This window comes from Eschscholzia californica, unplaced genomic scaffold (assembly GCF_041429995.1).
Source record: "Eschscholzia californica isolate CP2 unplaced genomic scaffold, dmEscCali1.0.p SCAF_2, whole genome shotgun sequence".
Lineage (NCBI taxonomy): Eukaryota > Viridiplantae > Streptophyta > Magnoliopsida > Ranunculales > Papaveraceae > Eschscholzia > Eschscholzia californica.
The window spans coordinates 45887662-45910387 of record NW_028238309.1 but is presented as its reverse complement, the minus strand read 5'-3'; the positions used below and the strand labels follow the sequence as shown (position 1 = coordinate 45910387).

The 22726-nt window shown below is 35.8% G+C and overlaps 3 protein-coding genes across 11 annotated transcripts; 2 read left to right on the top strand and 1 right to left on the bottom strand.

Moving 5' to 3' along the window:
* Positions 1–4687: 4687 nt before the first annotated feature.
* LOC147558337 (Tudor/PWWP/MBT superfamily protein) lies at positions 4688–8901 on the top strand. Of its 8 annotated transcripts, none has more exons than XR_015234352.1 (4): positions 4688–4885; positions 5298–7124; positions 7198–8004; positions 8510–8901. XR_015234352.1 is itself a non-coding variant. In XM_086660005.1 (3 exons), the coding sequence occupies exons 2-3, from the start codon at positions 5338–5340 to the stop codon at positions 7850–7852; spliced, it is 2442 nt and encodes an 813-aa protein (XP_086516131.1). In that variant the 5' UTR covers positions 4688–4885; positions 5298–5337; the 3' UTR covers positions 7853–8169. The 8 variants fall into 8 exon arrangements, 3 of the variants coding, with proteins under 3 accessions (XP_086516131.1, XP_086516130.1, XP_086516129.1); XR_015234351.1 differs by having other exon boundaries at positions 4713–5127; positions 5175–7124; XM_086660005.1 differs by lacking the exon at positions 8510–8901 and having other exon boundaries at positions 7198–8169.
* A 4413-nt stretch (positions 8902–13314) lies between these two features.
* Positions 13315–15586, top strand: LOC147558336 (Cysteine proteinases superfamily protein). The gene is made up of 2 exons (XM_086659990.1): positions 13315–13421; positions 14669–15586. The coding sequence occupies exon 2, from the start codon at positions 14712–14714 to the stop codon at positions 15393–15395; it is 684 nt and encodes a 227-aa protein (XP_086516116.1). The 5' UTR covers positions 13315–13421; positions 14669–14711; the 3' UTR covers positions 15396–15586.
* A 975-nt stretch (positions 15587–16561) lies between these two features.
* On the bottom strand, positions 16562–21405 carry LOC147558335 (interactor of constitutive active ROPs 3-like). 2 transcript variants are annotated; one of them, XM_086659988.1, is made up of 6 exons: positions 21010–21405; positions 20610–20655; positions 19789–19890; positions 18714–18891; positions 16867–18538; positions 16562–16786 (listed from the first exon to the last, which is right to left on the bottom strand). In XM_086659988.1, the coding sequence occupies exons 3-5, from the start codon at positions 19806–19808 to the stop codon at positions 16874–16876; spliced, it is 1863 nt and encodes a 620-aa protein (XP_086516114.1). In that variant the 5' UTR covers positions 19809–19890; positions 20610–20655; positions 21010–21405; the 3' UTR covers positions 16562–16786; positions 16867–16873. The 2 variants fall into 2 exon arrangements, with proteins under 2 accessions (XP_086516114.1, XP_086516115.1); XM_086659989.1 differs by having other exon boundaries at positions 19789–19881.
* Positions 21406–22726: the final 1321 nt, after the last annotated feature.

Genomic DNA, 22726 nt, shown 5'->3' with positions numbered 1-22726 from the left:
TTTGAAATTGCTTAACTTTATAAGAAAGTAGATTCTCATTTGCACTTTTGAAGTGTTGGAAGCATTTGAGACTTTCAGACCTCAATGATAAGGGATAAATCCATGAAAACCTACTGTAATCATCAATAAAGAGTATATAGTACCTTATGCCAGTAGAAGTTGTGACAGGAGAGGGTCCCCAAATGTCACAATGAACAAGTTCAAGAGGAAAAACAGTCTTGAAGGAAGAAACAGGAAAGGGAAGGCACTTGCTTTTACCAAGCTGACATGAGTTACACACTTGTTCAAGAGATTTGTGGGAGAATGTAATCTTCTTTTCAGACTTTAGTTGAAGTAGGATTGATTTGGCTGGATGACCTAATCTTAAATGCCAAAGAGATGGTTCTTGGTGATTAATGGACATATTTGCTTCAATAGACCTCTCACTTTTGGTAAAATTTATAGGATATAGATCATTCTTCATTGGACCTGTTGCCAATACCTCAGCAGACCATAAGTCCTTTATATTATATCCCCATGGAAGAAATTCTACTGAAACCATGTTTTCCTTAGTAAACTTGGATATAGATAACAAGTTCTTCTTGATATTAGGTACATGAAGCACATTTTGAAGGTTAAAATGATGAGAAGAAGCAGTCAAAGTAGTATTACCAGTCTCTTTAATTTTAAGAAACTTCCCATCTCCTACCATTACTCCTTCCTTGCCATTATAGCCTTTAGGATCATTGAGCAATGATTTATTGCTTGTCATATGGCTAGAAGCCCCTGTGTCAGCTAACCAGGGAATAGTTGTAGCTAAATGACATTCAGAGGAGATGAGATCCTCATCTTCATCCTCTGATAATGAAGAAGAATCACCAAGGACAACAAGATTACATTCAGCAATTATCAAATCATCATCAATATCCTCAATAAGAACATTTTCAACTACCTCATCAATATCATCTTCCTCTCCTTCTTCCTCAATATGTAAACCACCAAATTTGTGCTGAAAATTTGTATTTTCTTTAGGTGGAGCATACCTAAAATAACAATGTGTAGCAAGATGACCCCATCTTCTACATATGCCACATGGAACTGATGCAAAATCATAGTTTTCTGCCTTTGGACCTAATTTAGGTCTATCATTGAATGCTTTTCCTTTGTTGTTGTTTGTTTTGGCCTGATCATGAACTTGACCTTGTGTGGCCTTACTGTGATTATTATAAAACTTTCCTTGGGGTCTATGTTTGTAATTACTATGGGTTCTGTGTTCATACTGTGATTTGACAAAGAAAGCATTTTCACTTTCATCTTGTGTGTCATTCAATAACCACTGTTCATGATGTAACAATTTTGACCTAAGTTCAGTAAATGAGATTCGACCTTCTCTATTATTAATTGAAATCACAAATTGATTATACTCTTTACCTAATCCAAGTAAAGTAATTCGACAAAGTTTTGGATCTGTTACCTTATCATGAACTGCTGTAAGAGCATCAGAGAGTGATTTGATTTTCCTTAGATAATCATTTACTGAAGATTTGCCTTTCTTGATTGATTGAAGTTGAGCTCGAAGAAGATCTTTCTTAGCTTCTAACTCCTCTGTGTAATTATGATCAAGATATGACCATATATCAGATGCTGTTTTCAAACCTAACACATCTGATTTGATTTCATGAGAAAATGTCGCTTTTAAACAAGATTTTACGAAACTATCTTGTTTCCTCCATTGTTGATATTCTGGATTCAAAATTTCTCTGTCATTAACCATGATCATCATTGGTGGAACTTCGATTGATCCATCAACAAATTCAATAAGATCTGCACCATAAAGGATTGTCTCCACTTGATCTCTCCAAACTAGATAATTACTTCCATCAAGTTTCTCTGAAACAAAGTTTGCAATGTTTGAAATCGAATGAATTTGAGGAAGAGAAGAAGAAGAAGATGAAGATCGATTCATCGCCATGGCAATCTGATACCATAAAAGAAAACTAAAACTCTATTATTCTATGAAACTTTTATCTCTTTTATTATATGAAGTTTTCTCAATCAATTACAATTAGAGAGATGTCTTATTTATAGGTCGTAATCTAAGCTAGAGAGAGAAAGAGAGAATCAGTTATGAACAGAGAGAGAAAGAGTAACAGATTCTGTTAGTTAGTTAAGAATCAGTTGTTCTTAACTAACTCAACAATTATTATAAAAACACCTCCACTTCTTCTAACTCCTTATTCAGCTGTCTTCTTAGTATTTCTTAATCAACTTAGTCAGACCTGACTTCTATCTTCTTATATCCCCCCTCAAGCTGAGATTCCTCAAAATGCATCAGCTTGTTCTTGAGAGAATGAAACAAAGGGAATGGCAGACCTTTAGTAAAAATATCAGCCAACTGATTTGTTGTAGATACATACTTTATGAGAACAGTACCCTTAGCAACCAAATCCCTAATGAAGTGATAATCAACTTCAATGTGCTTAGTCCTAGCATGAAAGACAGGATTTGAAGCAATATGCTTAGCTCCTTGATTATCACAGAGAAGAATAAAAGGTTTAGAGAGGGATAAGTGCAGTTCATCCATGATATAGCTTATCCAAAGAACATCATTGTGAGGTTGCTAAGTTGTTGTTCTTTGTTGTTGTTGTTGTTGTTCTTTGTTGTTGTTTTTCTTTTCTCCATTGGAAGACCATTTGAAGAAAAGTTGGCGCCATTGCCAGGTATTTTCCCTTTTTAAAGAGAAAGCGGACAATTATAACCCATTGTCCGGTTGTGGGCGGAGATATACTCCTTGCTATCTTGTTTGTTGTTGAATATTGTTGAATGTTGTTGTTGAATGTCTTTTCTCCCTTCTCCATTTGAGGAAAAGTTGGCACCATTGCCTAGGTATGTTCTCTTTTTAAAGAGAAAATTGACAATTATAAACCATTGTCAAGGTTTTGTTTGGAGTTCGTACTCCATTGATTTTAATAGCCCTCACACATGATTATTACTCCAACATCATCAATGTAATATAATGCAAACCCTTGATCTTATGATTTTATCATTTTTCAACCACTAGCAATCACCATTCTTGATTTTTCCCACTTCAATTCTTCTTTATAATCTTCTCTTATCTCCTCTTCATTTGATCTTATGAAAACTAAGGAACAATAGCTTGAGAGTTCTCAACTTGTATACAAGAAGTATGAGCAAATCAACTAAGATGATGAACTCTTTTGCCAAATAGAACCCACTAACATGTTTTCAAAACATCAAAAGAAAATCATCTTTGAGAATAAGCATGATTACTTTGATGCATTCTATCAAATACTTCATGTGCATCATCTTTGAGAATAAGCATGATTTCTTTGATGCAATCTATCAAACACTTCATGTGCATCATATTGGAAATCAAGATTTTGGAAAACTATAAGTATAGTTTCAAGATAAACATGGGGTATATAACTATTCTAACAAGAAATCCATGAATTCTTTTCCCCCTCTCTAATAGCTTTCCAATTTCTCTCAAAATATAACTTCATGGACCATGGGTACACATGGATTTGATGTTGTGGAGGACTTGACATTTGAAATGCTTGAGATCATTGAAGAGTATATCATGTGATTTCTTCAACAAATCACTCTTCTTTGGATCTTTCATCTTCTTGTCAATCTTCAAATACTATTGAGAAAAGTATTGAAGAATGATTAGATCTCAACAATAGAAAAGAACTACTCTTATTGGAAAGAAAAAAAAAACACTAAACTTGAACTAAAAACCGATAAAAGCCCGGCGGACAGTAGCCATTAATGGGACTACCGCCGCCGGCAAGCGGAAGACTCTATTGACTAACCCAAGAAAGAAACCTAGAAGCTCTTATACCATGTAAGAAATAGAGAAATTGTATTGATTTCCTAAGCTATTACATAAGTCTTTATAAGGAGTTACATAGGAGAGAAGTTTTATCTATTGGGCAATGTGGTACTAAATATTCTAACACTCATATAGTCTAACACTCATATAGCCTTCCACAGATCTATCGATCTTCGATTCAGGAACTCAGGTATAATATCTCTTTCTCCCTTCTTGACCCTTCTCAATCTAATACAGACAGGAACCATGTCGTTTGGTCGCCTCCTCTTCCAGGTAAAGTAAAAATAAACGTGGATGGTGGTTTCAACCCCAACAATGGATCGGCGGCAGCAATAGCTAGGAACTCTAATGGAGAAATGATCGGATCTTTAAGAGCTGATTTTCACCCTATTTCTGCGCTTCACAGTGAGTTACTGGCTTTGCGATTAGAGTTAAGACTGGCAAAGCAGCTACAACAGAGGTGCTTTATATTAGAAAGTGATTCATCTGTGGCCGTCGGATTTTTATCAAATGTAGATCCTGACGTGCCTTGGCGTTTAATACCTTTGGTTGACGAAATCCATGGCTCCTTAATTGAGTTGGACGTGGAATTAAGGCACATCCCACGTGGCAGCAATCAGTTGGCCCACTCTCTTGCTTTGGCTCCCTGATACTAGTTCTATTACTTTATTATCCCTCGATTGTTAACTTCTATTGTTCAGTCCTTTATCTTGCTGTAATTGACTGTTTCATTTATTTAGTTGGGTTTAAACTCAAAAAAAAAAAAAAAAGAGAGGCCTGAAATGATATTAACCGGCTGAGTAACCACACTGACACCGTATTTACTAGCGATACAATCCCGCTCACTTAATCGTACGTTCAAGAATTTTAGATTTCATTTTTTATCGGGTTGGCTGCCCACGTTAATGATTAGCCTAGCGGGAATTATGCGGGAGTATGAATTGAATATTTTGAAAACCGTTTGGGCATATAATTTCTCCTCTTCGTCTTCTCAACTCATCTCTCTCTCTCTCTCTCTCTCTCTCCACAGACAGAGACCGAATGATCCAGGTACGCAAGATTCTCTGAAGTTAATTACTTGTCCATAGAAGAAATTGGAAGTTTAGGGTTTTGCTTTTTTCATGTTTTATTATGATTCTGTAAGATCCTATTTTTAGTAATTTAGGGTTTCCGAATTTATCTCTTGAATGACTGTAAATACCATTGATGAACTTGACATGACGTCGGAAACCGTCCTGATGGATGAACACAAAGAGGTTTCTAGGGTTTCTCAATCACCTTATACTGTTAATGTTTCTGAATCTGAAACCCTAACTGAGTTTGAAATTGAGGGTGTTAGGGTTTCTAGCGGTGTAAAAAACAGTTTAGAACAGGGAACCGGGGAAGATCAGAAAGCTGTAATTGAGGGAGGCTATGAGAAATCATGTACTGATTCTGTTGCCTCCACCTCCCATGATTTTAGTTTCTCAGAAACTGAAGTTCAGAAAGCTGAAAATGAAGTTATGAAGGAAGAATTGTTAACTGAATCGTCAATTGAAGTATCGGAAGTTGGTCGAGAAGGGAAAATCACAGAGATAGAACAAGAGGAAGTTCTGAGTTCCAGAAAGGACGTTCTTTTGAATGATGATGGTCATCGTGAACACGAGAAACCCTTTTCCATAGAGAAAAATCAACAAATGGGGGTAGTTTCAGATGCTGGAAACTGTAAGGAGATTGCTGGTCTTTCTGTTAACAAAGATGAAACTTTTCGTGAGAATACTACTTCAGAAGAAGTTGAGAATCAAGAGAAGGTTTCCCAAGTGGATGGAGAGAGTTTATATCCTGTTAAAGTAGGTTTAGACTCAGTCGTTGAGCTCATTGATCATGCTGGACCATGTCCTGATAATAACGCGGAAGAGGGTGAAGAAATTGAAGCTAGTGGCAACCTTAAAGATGAAGATCAAAATACAGGAAGTTGTGATGCTGAAATTGCTACCAGGTTGGAAGAGAAGAATCAGATTATGGATGATATGACTGAAATTAAAGAAGCAGATGATTTCGAAAAATTGGGTGGGAATCAGATTATGAGATCACAGGTTTGTGAAATTCCTATTTCTCAATGCGATGATCCTTCTTTTGATAGTTTAAATGTGGGTTCAAATTTGTGTCCTAACAAAGACGGAGACAAGGTTGTTGAGACGCTAAACGAGCCTCATATCGAGGAAGCTGAGATTGAAGAGATTAAAAGTGATTTTTTGGTGTCTGATTTGGTGTGGGCCAAAGTTAATAGTCATCCATGGTGGCCTGCACAGATATTTGATCCTCAAGATTCATCAAAGTTAGCAAAGAGGCATCGTAAGAAATATAGGCATAGGTATTTGGTTGCTTATTTTGGAGATCAAACCTTTGCTTGGAATATAGCTTCGTCTTTGAAGCCATTTGAACCCCATTTCTCACAGATGGAGAAGCAATCCAATTTGGAACCTTTCCATGATGCAGTTGATTCTGCCTTGGACGAGATTTCTAGACGTGTACAGTTAGGGTTAGCTTGTTCGTGCACACCAGATGAAGCCTATGACGAGATCAAGACCCAGATTATAAAGAATGCTGGAATCCGGGCAGAGTCTAGTAGAAGAAATGGTGTGGACAAAAAGTTTAGTGTTGCTTCATTTGAGCCGAGCAAACTTATCAAATATATCAAAGCTTTAGCTCTGAATCCACATTGTGGAATTGGTGATCGTTTAGAATTTGTGGTATCTCGAGCTCAATTAACAGCTTTTTATCGTTTAAGGGGTTATTCTAGACTACCTGAATTCTTGTCCTTCGGAGGTTTATTGGTGAATGAAGGTGAGGATCCGTCTCTCATCGTAGAGAATGAGGAGGAGCAGGATTCGCCCGTGAAAAGAAAGCTAACAAGTGAAGACAAGGTCTATCGTAAACGACGTAAGGTTTCAGACGATAATAATTTGAATCTTACAATGAAAGACAGAAGCTTGTTGGAGATAACGGGTAAGGAGAGCGGTTCAAGTAGATCATCTTTTGATTATTTGGGCAACAATGATTTGACAGGAAAAACTAAAAAAGAGAAACTTTCCTCACCAAAAAACGAGAATACTGTATCCCGATCTCCAATCACTTTCAAGGTTGGGGATAGCATTCGTAGAATTGCGAGTCAATTGAAAGGATCCTCCCCTATCCTCTGTCCTAGTGATGAACGCCGAAGACGAAAGACTGCTACTCCGAAAGAATATTCTTCCTCAGATGAAATGCTATCACTAAATCACTTAGCTGCACGAAATATTGCGAAAGGGTAACGTTTTCTACTCATTATTGTTTTCTTTGTTCACTGATTTTAGGAACTCAATTAGCTTACAATCTTTCAGTTCGAGAAAGAAGAAGGCATCTCAAACGAAAACTGATGGTGGTAAAGCTGGAGCTAGGAGTAGGAAGTCATCTAACTCTAAGCCTACGGTGAAGTCCTTTGATACTTTTGATTATGAGGATATGAGTGATGGGATCACCAATGACAGTTCAGAAGAACCATCATCTCGGAAGAAGCAGAAGAAAAGTAATTCAAAGTGCAAGACCCCAGCAAAGAAGGAAGAAGGTAGCTCCGATGAACCTGAAACAAATCTACGGTTGAATTCTTCCGAGATATCAAAGGAATACAGACCAGAAGTTCCTATTGAGATCAATTCTTCCAAATTGGTGGCAGAAGAACTAATAGACCGTGCTAATGGGATTTCTGCAAATGATCCCACTGCTCTTATTCTGAACTTCAGAGACGCTGATTCTATCCCTTTAAAAACGGAACTAAACAAGATCTTTAGCCGCTTTGGACCTTTGAAGGAGTCTGATACAGAACTATTTCGGAAGAAAAAGAGTGCGAAAGTGGTTTTTAAGAAGCGAAACGATGCAGAAGTGGCTTTCAGTAGTGCTGGGAAATACAGCATTTTCGGACCAGCACTTACTAGTTACCAGCTAATATATTTACAGGCAAAACCTTCAGAAAACTCTTCCACTCCTGCAACAAAATAAAGAAAAGATGTCGATTTCTTTAAATCCACAGATCCGACGTGAGATGTTCATGATACAAGGGATGTTGTTTCAGAGGTTCAGGTGACACAAAGATGCGATAGTGTTCTCCGGCAATGAGTTCAAGACAGAAGAGCACCATTTTGAAATTTCAGGTACATGACCTCTTATAGTTCCACGTTGCTTAGGAAATTAATCAGATTGGAAATCATATTGTTGAATATTGTTTTGGTTCTTTATTTGAAGTATGATATTGGGGCTAACCATGAATGTCCTTCGCGACGAGAAAATGAATAACGAAAAAGTATTTGAAGTTTTCATATTTACTCTTATCTAGATTCTCTCGAAACTTGATGTTAAGTTATCTTTTCACAGAGTAACAACTTAAAACTAGAACAAGATCGATGATGTGGTCTTGTGGCGTGGCTCTTGCCCGAATATATCTCTATTGACTACATTTTGACCATCATACCTTGATATGCTTAACTATGAGATATGATTATGAACTAGTTCCGGAAACCAGGTGAAAAGAATTTTACTGGTACGATTTGTAGAAACTCTTATGGGTATTGATTTTACACAAAGATGAATATCACTTTTAACACGAAAACGGAATTGAGTAATTTATGTACATTTGCTAACAACGAATCTTTTCCGAAGCTCTCAATGGTTGAAGCCATTATCTTGGTCAATTTCATTTGGTGAAGGGCATCAGAAGGAAGAAAGAAGTATAACCGATTTGAGGTAAATCCTGAACTGCGATTTTGTTAAGCTTTTATTATCTTGAATGTGGTGTTTTGAGGTTTTGATTAGAGTTAAGAATGTTTTCATGCCCTTTATAAGGGTTCTTTTAAGATTTGGATGGATTTAGGGTTTACATTTTTGTCATGTCGAACAGCTGAACCAAGACTGATAATTGTGTCAAAATTCGGCACCATTTCAGACTTCAGTAACTTCACCAGTCAAAAACGGTATACTTGGGTCGATTTATACAAAATCTTTTTTTTACAAACGGTATACTTGAGTCGAATTATTCAACAAAAAAAGAAAAAGAAGCACCCCCACCCACAAGAGTCATCCTTTTTTCTCCGTCACCTTCCTTTTAATTTTCTCAAATTTTATCTCGCTAAATTCCACGCAGAACCTAAGCTCCAGTCAACAACTACAAGAGTTCTCACTTTATTTTTGTATAATATAATTTGATGACTTTTATTTTTGTATACTAATATAATTTGAAGACTAACATAATTTGAAGAAATTTGTTTTAAGCCCAACATTTTGTAATAAAAGAAAAGTGTAAAGAAATCTTTTCCAAAGCTCTCAATATCCTGCTTAGGGACGTTTATGAGCTTATTGAATCCATTATTTTGGTCAATTTCGTTTGGTGAAGGGTACATCAGATCAGAAGGAAGAAGAATAACCGATTTGAGGTAAATCCTTAACTGCGATTTAGTTAAGCTTTCCTGATCTTGAATGTGGTGTTTTGAGGTTTGGATTAGAGTTAAGAGTGTCTTCATGCCCTTTAGAGCAGCATCTCCAATGCAACACTCAAATTGAAAATTTTAATGTGCCACCTAGGATTTTTTGAGTTTATTTGTAAAAAAACTCTCTCCAATGTAACACCCAATTTGGATTTCAAAATGACGTGGCATCATTTAATGTTGAAATATCTCAAGAACAAACTCAATATTTGAGATTTCTTTCGAAGAACTCAATTGACCACTCAATATTAAAAACAAATCTAACGATCTAGGAAATAACGCGTAAGTTATTTTGAAGTTTTTAGAGTGTTGCTTTGGAGATGTCTTTTGAATTGAGGATCTCAACATTGACATCTAGGAAAGAGAAACTCAATTGAGCCTTGACATATAGGACAACTTTGATTTTTTTTTTTTTTAGTTTTTCACTTGAGATGCTCTTATATGGTTTTCTTTTCAGATTTGGATGGATTTGGGTTTACATTTTTGTCATGTTGAACAGCTGAACCAGACCGATAAAAGTGTCAAAATTCGGCATGGACTTACCATTTCAAACTTCAGTAACTTCATCACTCAAAAACGGTAGACTTGAGTCGAATTATTCAACTATATTCGTTTGAGTGTACCGTTTGAGAGAGAAACTTAACATAAGGTATTGAAGTGTAAATAGGGGGTTGTCTCGTTTTTTTTACTCAACTAGGTTTCCGTCGCGTAGGACGCGAAAGATCCCTCTTGGCTAACACCGTAACATTAAATATAATCGTAAGAATATTGTAAATTTTTTAGTGGAGAGATCTCAACCGATTAATTTAATGGGAAGATTTGTTGGAGAAATCGTGAGAGAGAAAAGTAGCATGAGAAGAAAGTGTTGCAGTGGTTATTTCAGAGATATCCTAACCGTATTTAAAAAGATTTAATTAATGACTTTATTACAATTCCCTTTCGAGTCTATTTACATAAAAAAGGGATTTATACCAGCCGTCGGATGTGATCTCTATCAAACTCCCAAAAAAAATGAGCGGTCAAACTTATCCCTCCTCTAACCGACTGAGTTGTGTTATTATAATAGATAACAGGGTCGTGGCTGGGAATTTGAGGGTTATGTGAGAAACTTGATTTTGGCTTTTTCGTACAATAAAAACTTACGAGCAAAAAATCGAGCATGCAAAATGATTTATCAGTAGATTATGGAAACCATAAACAAATCCAAATGTATTTGGAAAAAGAAATCGTAAGAAAAAATTTCCATTTTAAATTTCATTTTATACCACAATCACTTGTGAGCAAAAGGATTTGTTTATTCAATCTTAGATTATAAGTTTATAACAACAAGTATAGCATAATGAAGTTTTAAGTTTTGATTGAGATTCTGGATCTTAAATAAAAATCATATTGATTATTAAGTTTGCAACTTATCAAATATGATCAAGAGTCGAACAAAGACTTATAGTGAGCCTGACTAGCTTAAAATGATAAAAAGAAAATACTTTTTTTGTATAACATGTACAGTTTAGAATCAGTTCAACAAAAAAAAAAATGTACAGTTTAGAATCTAAACAATTTTTTGAATATGGTATCTTTTCTAACATGATTTTCACATATGTTATGTGTTGTTGGAACTTTTATAAAGACACTTACACCTTTATTTCTTAAAAACACTTCAAAAGATGAAAGAAATGCACTCAAAAATAACAAAATGTTAATGAAAGCGTAACGGAGTAGAAATAATTAAAGATTGATTCAGCAATTGTACTCTCAACTCAAAAAAAAGAAAAATAGGATGTGATGCGGTGGAACTTTAACCTGTGTCACTTGTGTAGATGCTCACGGTCCTTACCAGTAGAGCTAATAAACATTTCATGCTTTACTACATATTGTCAGTTATATATCTTCGATAACCTTTATAGGAAATGGGTCCCTTTGTAGTGAGGCCTCAGGGCGGATGCCCCCTTAGAAACAGGCATGCTCAACAATTCAGGTCGTTACCACGGAATTTAGTCCTCCAATGTTGAAAATGCTAGGCGAGGCACATCAACTTGAAGGCACTAGGTCCTAATGACCCTTAGGGACAGGGTTCGACCTGTAGCGAGGCCAGAAACTTTGTGTCATGGAGGTACGTTCTAGTGACAATAAAATAAATAGAATCGAATGTCAGAGAAAATTAACTAAGAGAGTTTAGTTTCAAAGTGAAATTGAAAATTATATATGCAAACAAACCCTCATTTATATCGCAAACAAACCCTCATTTATATCGCAAACAACCCCTCATTTATATCGAGCTCATTAAGAAAAATCATGGATTTTTTAATTCACATGCATTATTTGTACACGCAACATACAAAAATGTATATCGTCGACAGAGGGTTTTCTTGGTTGGCGACGGAGAGATATAGAGAAAGAGTGAGAAAGAAAGAGTCTATCTCTCGATTTCTTTTGCTGCATGTGGCAAAGGGGCTCTCTACAAACGAGTTTTCTTCGTACCTCTCTCTATGCCCCTCTCTCACTTTCCCCCTTAATCTTACGATCTCTATCTTTAATCCGACGATTTCTCCCCCTCCCCCCCCCCCCCCCCCCCCCCCCCCCCCCCCCCCCCTCTCCCCCATTAAATCCTTCTCGATTTTACTCTCTTCTTGTTTCTTTGATCATTGTTTGTATCGCTAGCAAAGGATTTCTCCATTGTTGTTCACCGTCTATTCATTTTTTTTTGCGGGCTTAATAAAGAGTTGGATTTTGACCAAGCTAAAGACAAATGTTGCTTTGGGTTTGTAAAACTGGTGGCACATATGTAACTTTCCAAGTGAGAGAAGAGAATGGTTGTGAAAAATTAATAAGTAAGCTTGTGCATAGTTGTGTAGACATATAACCTTTGTTATGTGGGTTGGGCTTGCATTTTAAACGTGTTGTATGAAGCATTGAAGTTGGGTTTGGGCTTAGACTCTAAAATTGTTGTTTAGACCAGTGCTACGTGGATTTGGGTTTGGGCACATGTTTGTGATTGTAAAGGGAGTCCCCATTTGGGCATGTGGGGGCACGTGTCAGGCCCCTATGTAGGCTTGCCTCTGGGCTTGACAAATAGACCCTTCTTTTTCTTAGAAAAGTGATAGTATAAAGAGAGAGAAGAAAGACAAAAAAAAATGTTGTTTGAGAGATCGTAACAGAGATGACTGAAGAAAAGTAGAAATAGAAAAAAGAGTTTAAATGAGTTTTTGAAAATCTAAAAATGTGATGAAAATGATGAAAACGAAGATAGAAAGGATGGACGAGAATATAATAGAGAAAGAAAAAACATTTAAAAGAGGGGTAACTTCAGATAAAATATGACTTGAGAGTTAATTGATGTAAAGTGTAAAAACATGTTATCTACGTGTATTCTTAGAGATAGGGAGTCAGACAAAAATATGTCATAAATTGAGAGCATCTATGATGGGACGCTCAAACACTAAAATTTAGAGTGTTACATGAGATTTTTTTTGAAAATTTTTGTTAAGAAATTATTTTCAATTGAACAATACATTAGAAACTTAATGATGATGTAGATGTTGTTATTCTCGAGCAACTCATGAAAAGTTAATGTTAAATCAGTCAAAAAATTTGTAGCTAGCTTTTATCCTTAAATTTTGAAGGAGTACGTCCACCACCCTTTAGTGTAAAGGTTGAACACCTCTTTTGTGGCCATGAGGACGTGGGATCGAGTCTCGTTGAAAGCAGTTTGCCATCAAAATTTATCTCATGTAATTTATACAATATAGAAAGTAAATATTGTAATAAATTTTTTTTTTTTTTTTGTTGAAGTTGTAATAAATTTATCGAGTTTTAGAACTCTTTCATATTGTGGGGCTTTAGATCTCGTAGTCCATTTCTCAAAAAAAAAAAAAAAAAAAATTAGAAGAAGATTCTCGGGTGAAGTGGAAAATAACCCCAATAATGTGGGGCGGGAAAATCTCCTTACCGTCTCTTTTTTGGGTAGGAAAATAAATATACTGACGCGTTAAAATTATGTGACAAAAGTGAAACTCGCTCATAGTTAGGGCGCGAACAAATTCCAGTTTGTACAGAAGAAAGAGAGCTCCAAAGCGGAGAAAGAAAAGTGTAAGGTAAATTAAGCTAATTTTTTATTATCTACTCTCTAATCAAGTTGATTTTGTTTATATAGATTTCTTTTTTGAAGTTATTCAGTTTCAATTAGGGTTTACAAAACCCTGAAAATTTAAGCCAACAAAGATGTGGGTTATGCTAATAGTGGAGATTAATTCATACTTCTTTATAAACTTGAAGTAATTATTGGTTTCTTGAAGAATTTTTGTAGTTATATATCTGTGGTTGCTTTGGTGTTGATTGTGTTGAAGTCTTGAAGATGAAAAAGGGTTTGATTATTGTCTTCTAAAATCTACTTATGATAGTAAGAATTAATCTAATGATCTTTTGGGAATGTTCAAAAATCTTAACCTAGTCTTATTCAATTGTGAATGATATGTGGAAGAGTTAAGTAATTTAGGAGTGTTTTAATCTATGAATTATTTTTTACTGGATTCAAACAATTCATGTTAAAATTTTCTGAAAAAAAGATTTGAGATTTCTGTGGTTTATGCCCATTACTTAGGTTCAATACGATTCGTAAGTATGATATTATAAATACTCTCTTTCTCCTTTTTGAAGCATCTGTCATTTCGATCTATATCGAAATGGTTGTGTCTGTCAAGAACAAGTGTTTGTTTTCGTTCAACGCAGAAACATCGAGTCCTCACTTGACGAACAATGTATTCTGTGTATGAATTATGAAAGCATCGGAAGTATCCTAGAGGCCATGAGAGCTACCTACGTTATTCTGTCGATAACTATTAATTTAGACATAGGTTTGTTTTCTCACAAGAGATATCAAATTTCATAAAGTCGAACCCAAGACATTCCTCTAGATTGGAGGGTTGTTCATCACAAGCAAGTGTTTCCTCTAAAATTCATACTTCAATTGTGAATGGTGTTGGTGTTGCTAGTTTCTTTTTTCCGGTATGTTTTCTCACAAGTGTCATCATGGTTTTGAGAGTGGTTCAAGAGGCAAGAAGACGAGAACCTCACCATCGAGTATTGAACTCCATTACTCGTATCAGAAAGAAACTCATGATATCACTGAACGAAGTCGGGTTTCTTGATATCTGACTTCATGGAATTTGATTGAATCAAAACGGTTTGAATGATCGAATGATTTCCATTTCTTAGTTTTCCTCTGAATATAGAGTTTGTGAATTTATCTAGTAAGGTACTTAATTGCAGATGCAACTATGTTAAGATATTCCAATAATATGATTCTCTTAGTAACTTTTTTCTCTTGTTTCTTCTTTGCCAGTCTCATTCAAGTACTCATCAAGTTCTCCTTCCTGGATTTGTTCATGGCCGACGACAAGATACTAAGCTACAATGATGTTGTTATGAGAAGATCAGATTTGAGCATCCTCAGTGGTCCTCACTTCCTTAATGATCGGATTATCGAATTCTACTTCAGTTATCTTTCTTCCCGCTTTCTCTCACAAGATATCTTGCTTGTTCCGCCTTCTATCTCATTTTGGCTATCAAACTGCCTAGATCCCCAAACCCTCAAAGATTTCGTCGAACCTTTAAAGCTACTGGACAAGAAAGTAATAATCTTTCCTGTAAACAATAATGACGATGTAACAGAAGCAGAGGGTGGTTCTCACTGGAGCTTACTTGCTTTCGAAAGAAATTCTAAGGTGTTTGTGCACCACGACAGTATGGGAAGATCTAACTGGCGATATGCAAAGAAACTTTATGAAGCTGTTGTAAGATTTGTTGGTTTCTCTGATTCGGAATTGTCTGGCATTCGCCTTATGAAGTGTGAAACGATGCCACAGCAGATTAATGGGTACGATTGTGGTTTATATGTTACTGCCGTTGCTAAGGTTATATGTGATTGGCATGAAAATGGTGGTGGTGTTGGGTCTGGTGACGAAGAGTTATGGTTCTCTGGTTTGAAAGAGGTTCAACCATCAAAGGTGTCTGAAATGAGGGATGAAATATTGAAGCTCATTAGGGATATGATGATGTCCAAGAAATGAGGTCTGATGGGGTTTTTGCAGACTTGAAGAAATATGTTCATTTTGTGATCTTTAGTTGGATATCAAGATTGGGTACAGAAATCTTTAGGAGGAAGCAAATTTGTTTCTTAACTTCTACTTGTAACAAATTTTAGACTTGTTGGGTGGCATTCAATTTTTGTGATAATGATAGTCTATAGGTTAATTGAAAATTTGATTCCGCATCTTAGTTCAGTTTGACACAATTTTTAATTGGCAAATTACCCTTCTCTCTCTTCGCTCAACTTCTTCAGACTTCTTTCTCTCTTCTCTTTAACTTTGGGATGTCATAGTTGTTGACACTTCAGTGTGTGTTTTTCAAATGAGATAACTCCATTTTAGGATGTATAAGTTGTTGAGACCTCTTTTTACAAAATTTCGCAAAATCACTCTCTGGATAGTGCTAATAATGATGGACTTGGAGATAATGAAGATTATAAGATTTATTATCAAGAAAACTAGTTCGAGCAGTTTGTGAAGATTAAAATTGTGGCGATGGTTGCTTAGCTCGGGAGAAGGTGAAGACGATGATGATGGCGGTGGCAGTCGATGAAGGAATAGTTATCTGTGGTTGATAAAGTCGATTAATGGAAGAAAAAAGGTATTGAAATTAAAAAGTAAATAAAGGTATTTTTGTCCGGATTTACGTGTGTGATTTCCACGGCTGACATTTACTTAAAAGTTAACGTTTTCCATCCACACGGGGTATAAGTTAAAAAGTTTTAAAAAACGGGAATGTAATCCTAATATCGATATAAGTAGGGGTCAATGTCAAAATCATACATAAGGGCCTTTTTGTCATGATTCTTTTTGTCATGATTCATATGGATGATTCGCACACTCACATTTAACCAGAAGTTAAAGTTTTCCGTCCACGTGGGGTGTAAATCAAAAATTTTGAAAAAACGGGAGTGTAATCCACTAATCCTAATATAGATATAAAAGTGGAGGTCAATGTCAAAATCTCCCCATAAAGAATAATGTGACGTCTTTACTGATCACATAGTTTCATCAAGACGTTTTTTCTTATGAAAACCTGAAGCATATAAAATCAAAAGGCACATACTATGTCACCAAGTATCTGAGAGTCGCAGAAGTTCCTTTAGGAAATAGTGAATAAAGTCGACTCCTAACCATATAAACAAATGGGCAAGAACATAACGTAATTCTTCACTACAATTAGACTAGTTGTTCCATCATAATCCACTTCTAAAGTTCAACAAACAAGTGGGAAAACAAGTGGGAATTCGTCGTCTTCTCATAACAGTAATAATACATATTGGGAAAGAAAAACAATATTTACCACACTAGTCTAATGCACCAAAAAGGGCAGGGGGTAGAGTCAGACAAACTGCCAAGCCGAGCCAGTAAACCTGTTGAGTATACTGAAATTAATCAGAACCATAGTAAAGATTATAACGTGAGCTAACAGAAAACCAATATAATATCGAACCTCAAAGCTACTTCTGACCCTTCTTCCATAAAACGCCGATTTTCTTCAACATGTTGCCGTTCTTCTTCTTGGGAGATTCGTCGTCCATGTCGGAGTAAGGGGAACTTAGCTTCCCTGTTACAGGATGGAAGTTGCTATCCATGGATCCTGATCTCTCCATGTACCTCCCGTTGTTACCTGTCGAAAGAACTGCAGCTGCTGCCTCAGCTGCCTTCCTCCATTGCTCTGACTGAACTTTAAGTCTTCTAAGCTCTGCCTCCATTTCTGAGTTTGATGCTTGTGCTGCCTCGAGCTGTTCAGATACTCGTGTTGCTCTCCTACTACTCTCGTCCACCTCCAGCTTCGCGTAACCTAGTTTCTTCAAAGCCTCTTGTTCTGCTGCCTTTGCTGCCTCTACCTCGGCCACTATTTCGTTAGCTTTGCCCTTTTCCACTTCCTTTCTTTTGACTTCTGACTTTAAATTTTCGTTCTCCTCCAATATACTCTGCAATTCTGTTTCCTTATCCATCAAGCATGACTTCAAATCTGCAAAATCTTCATTTGATTTCTTGAGCTTTGTTTCTAGTTCAGATTGTATATGGGTTGATGAGTTCATAATTCTCCTATTAAGACCCTCGTTTTCCTCTGAAATGCTCTGCAACTCAGTTTCCTTGTCCATTAGTGACGCCCTCAACTCGTCGATATGTGTTCGGGTTTCCTTTAACTCGGCTTCCAGTTCAGCTTCTCTCTGGCTTGCCTCGGTTTTGATGTGTTCGACCAGTTCATATGCAGTATGGATTTCTGTTGAGGTCCTTATATGTTCTTCCTGAAACTTAATCTCGTTTGCTTCTAATGCAGATTCCAGTTGTTCTGCCTCCAGCTTCACAGCATTAAGCTCCAGCTTGAGCTTCTCGAGCTCCTCTTTCATTTCTCCGTGTTTTTCAATTTCCGGTGTTTGTTGATCATCACCAGAATGTCTGCGACTTGTATTAACCAGATCAAGCTTAAGTTTACTAACCAATTCCTCAAGTGAAGTTGCTTTCACCTTGGACTTCTCTAACTCAGAAGATAAGGAGTTGTAAGCTTCTACCAATTTAAGACCATCAGACCGGAATGTCTCTGCAGTTGCCTTGACTGTCTCAAACTGCACTGAGGTTTTGTTGATCAATTCTTGGGCTTGGGCTTCTGATACTTTGCAGTCTTGGAGTTGGGTATTCAAATTCTCAACACAGGCAAGTGCTTTTGCCAGTTCTAGTTTCAAAGTACTAATCTCAGCCTCTCTAGTAGCTTCTATATCCTCGCTTTGTGTGGTCACGGAATTGGCTGGCATTTCGAGCTGCATCTTAAGACGCTCGATCTCACTGAGGGCTGAGGCTAAAGATTTCGAGTCCACAGACTCTTTGTTTTGCACCATCTCTAGCTCAGACTTCAAAGCCTCGGCATGCTCTTGTGAGACCTTTCTGAGCTCCTGGAGACGAACTTCCTCTGAGGCAGAAAGCTCTAGAAGTTGGCGCTGTGACTCTTCAAGCTTTGCATTTAATTCGACGAGCTGCTTTTTGGTTTCTTCAGCCTCTTGCTGTGCAACAATCTTGCCTGACTCGGAAGAACCCAATTGGCTTTTTGCTGCCTTCAAATCCTCCTGGAGCTGAGCAACCTGAGACTCCAATTCAGATAACTTGCTTGGGCGCTTCTTCTGCATCATGCACATCAATTAAAGCAATGAAATTTACGATAATTTCTTTGGAGATGAAGTCATAGAAAAGGCCACACTAGTAACGTACAATTTAGATTAGCATTGAATTTAGTGCACAAAAATACAATATTCTAGCTAAATAAACTTAAATATTGGTTTGTAGATATGTGAATACCTCAGTAATTGGACTCCTAGGAGACCTTCGTTCTGCAATTTGGGGCATTTTATCTTTTGGAGTCCTGCTTGTTGAATGTGAAGAGGCCGAATCAGTTTCAGCACCAGTAACTTTGAGTTTGCGAGCAGTTCGAGGTGTCACAGGTGATGTTCTTTGAGGCACTTCTAAAGATCCAGGTCTGCTCTCAAAATAAGGTACAGAAATTAATTAAGATTGATAAAACATGGGATCTATGATATTATCATGTATGGAAGGTAGATATAGCAATCTAGGCATCAATATGGGAATGCCATAAGTGTGAAGAATACATCAGTTAACATGCCCTTAATTATTTGCATTCCTAGTATTCTATGGGAATAGTTTCGACTGAAATCTTTGAGCCCTTAATGCAGTTAGAGTATCACCCACAATTTCAAAATTTGATATGCATGTTGCTTGTTAAAGACTGAAGTAAACAGTAATCCATGCAACTGACTAAATGCTTCAAAGTTCGGATAGTTTTGAGCATAATGAAATTATGAAAAACGGAACAATAGCAGGTCATAGGATATCAGAACGATACGCGATATTATAGTGGCAAAACTAACTGAATAAACAAAACAAAAGTCCACCAAAAGGAGTCAAAACAACCAAGGTTCGAGCTTAACAGACCCAAATAAGGAAAAGAGATTTGGGTCACTAATAAGTTCTCAGGAACCCAACTAATTGGTAAGTGGATAGACCCTAGACAATATTTACTTGCTCAAGAGACTTCTCAATGTCCCATGGGAAATTTTCATACACCCCCTCGGTTGTGGCTTTCTTTGAGCCAAACATTTGCTTTCCTGTTCAATGACATGGAGAGATGATTGATGGGCCTACATATTTGACCTAATTATTTACCATATTATGTTTGTAGACATCAAACATAAAGGCAATGGGCGAATAATTGAGGGACCATAAACATTTAAGTACCATATTCTTTGTTTGTGTGAGACTATTCTTAATAATCAACGTATTTCTAGAAAACAGTTCCAAAATACCAAATGCAATGTAAGAGAAATTTTTGAAGGAACATAAGCAAAAAATAAGTTACCTTGTTTTAGGTGTCTGCATATTTCCCTCTTTAATTGGTAGCAAACTTTAGAATAAAAAGTCACTATGTCTTTAATGGCTTCACCTACTAGACCTGCAAAACCTTTAAAGAGTACTCACAAGGTGAGAAAACACTTCACACAGAAATCATGTTGAAAAATTAAACAGGGATGAAAGATGAACCACCCATCCCAATAAATTCTCCTTTGAAGAGACTCCACAAAATTACCTCTACTAAAAAACAATAAAGCACAAATCTTTCAAGCAAAAGAATGAATAAATTTAGCAAGTAAAAAACACAAAATCATTATCATACATTTCTTCTTCTTTAGTTAGTAAGTAAATAAGGAGTCATCTTATCTTAGATTCTTTCTTTTGCTTGCACCCAACTTCCATGTCCATTATTGCAAATCAAAATCAGTTCCTTTTCCACAATTTAGAGTCACGAAAATGCCCCCAACTTAAGATATTATGACTAGATTCAAGAAAATTACTGTTTTCATAGTTCTTTCAATCACTAGGACAAAAAGGAAACTAAGGGGTATTTTGGTAAATTGAAAGAGTAGAACAATATTAGGTTAGATGATTATCAAAATGTCCTCCATTTTTTGCCGAAAACGAAGGAGCGCTAAATAACTGCTTCGTCAAGTACTAACTAGTAAACAACAAAAGGAAAAAAATTTAACTTCTTCAATGAAGATCTCAAAATAACCTATTTTCAACGAAGATCAAGCTAGTTTGGGCTAGAAAATAAAACAAGATTAAGCTCCTTTTGATTTCACAAAATGTACTGACCAAACTTGAACAGATGAAGATCCTTACCAGCAAATCCGTCAATGTCTAGTACTGAGAGCTCCGGTAAACTAATCTGAAACAGAAAAAAGCTTAAAATCAGCTATAATGTCATCAGATTGAACAAAATGAAGAGATATTCATAAATGATTAAAGAAAAAAAAAAACTTGTTCTAAAAGCAACTTCGCTGGTAAAAGGACCATTTTAGAAAACCTAAAATCTTCAACTTCAAGCTGACGAAATCATAATGAAAAGCTTTAGTTAGTAAAGAAATCGGTTTCTTTCATAAAGAAGTTCAAAAAGATCATCATCACAACCAAAAGAAAACTCATTTTAAAACAAAGAAGAAAATTTCAGCTCATTCAACAAGAAAAGAACTGGTTGACGGATGATTTTGAAGAGGAGTGAAACAAATAACTAGACATTTACGTTTTGATTCAACTGTTTGTTAAGAGGATTTCTAGGGTTTGAAGGTGAAAGGATTGCTAGGGTTTTTGACAAATGTATATAATCTTGTTCTACTTTTTTTTACAGCTCCCAAGGCGCTTCTCACTCTCTCTCTCTCTCTCTCTAAAATCTCTCTATTTTCTCTCACTAGATTTTTATCTTTCGTACGTTTTATTATAGAGACGATTCAAGACTTGGAGCGTGGAAGATGACTGAGTGAGAAAAAATGAAAAAGAAAAAGAGCGCGGGGGGGTTTTGTCGTGGGGTGTGAATGAGAATATTAATTAACTAGAAACAATTGTTGGTTTGGGTCCGCATTTGTCTGTCTCCGCATAGGTCATAGACCACAAGACAATTCTGTTGTTTTATTTGAAAATTTGAGCATCAGTGGATGGAGAATGGGAAAGAAAGATTAATTATAGTTTTCTATAGATGTCACATAGAGATCAAAACATTGAGCAATAACTAGGTGGAAACTAAAACTAAATTGGATATCAAATATTACTTTAGATCATCTCAAATGCAAAACTTAAAAAAAATTCAAATGATCGTATGGATATTTCGATTATTAGATAAAGGTATTCCTGGAATGAGAAAAAAGTATACAAAATGACCTTGTTGACAATGAGAGATATTATTTCACACGCAAATCACAATTACAAATAATAAACATGCTACTTTTAGTTGTTTAAAAAAATCATTTGCTTTTTGGATTATAGTGTCTAATATTTTAAATTCTAATAACAATTTTCTATTGTCAAGTGTGTAGTCCCAATTGAAATTATCTTTCGTAGATAGAGAGATTCTTAATTCAAAAGACATCTCTAATGCATCACTCTAAGAACCTAAAAATTACTTTGGTGTTATTTCTTGAATGGGTAGTATTGTTTTTACTATTGAGTGGACAATTGAGATTCTCAATATAAATCCCAAACGTTTAAGTTCTTTTAGGAACATCTTAAAAGTGAAATGTTGCTAAATTATCCCGAGACTCAATTTGAATTTTGTGTTTGAGAGAATCTTTTGTAGGGTGGCACTAAAAATTGTTCAATTTAAAAGTCTTGCATGTGAGATGCCCATTGAAACTAAATTAACAAATATATGTGCAAGAAAAGCTAACACACAAAAACATAAGCCATATAGACAACTATTTTCGTTTATAGATATAATTTGCAACAAAAAAGATATTTAAAGATGTAGTTCTCATTTTACAATGTAGTGGTTGGACCTCCCTCTTAATCTCACGAGGTATTGGAATCGAGTCTCGGTCAAAACAGTTCATCATCAAGATTTATTCCATGTAATTTAAGCAGTAAATAAAGTAGATGAACTTAAACGCCTCCTAAGATGATCCTAAAGGTCTTTATATGGTTTTAGGACCCAATATGTCTTAATTGACAATTACGTATTTATCCAAATTCATGATGTATTACATATTAATCATGAAGTATCAATGTCATTCAAATGTAATGACTCTTATAGATCAATTTCAAATAAAATAAAATACAATAAATAAATATAAAGGGTATCCATGTTTATTGTTTCATTTGGCTGGATGGGGTCCTAAATGAGAGTATCAAATTAAAGAGTATCCTCATTAAGAGGTTCCAAATTCAAAATTAGTTAAGGGTATTGGTTAAGAAATAAAGAAAACAAAAGAGTAAAATAGTCTACAAAGTGACTCAATTCCCACTTTGTT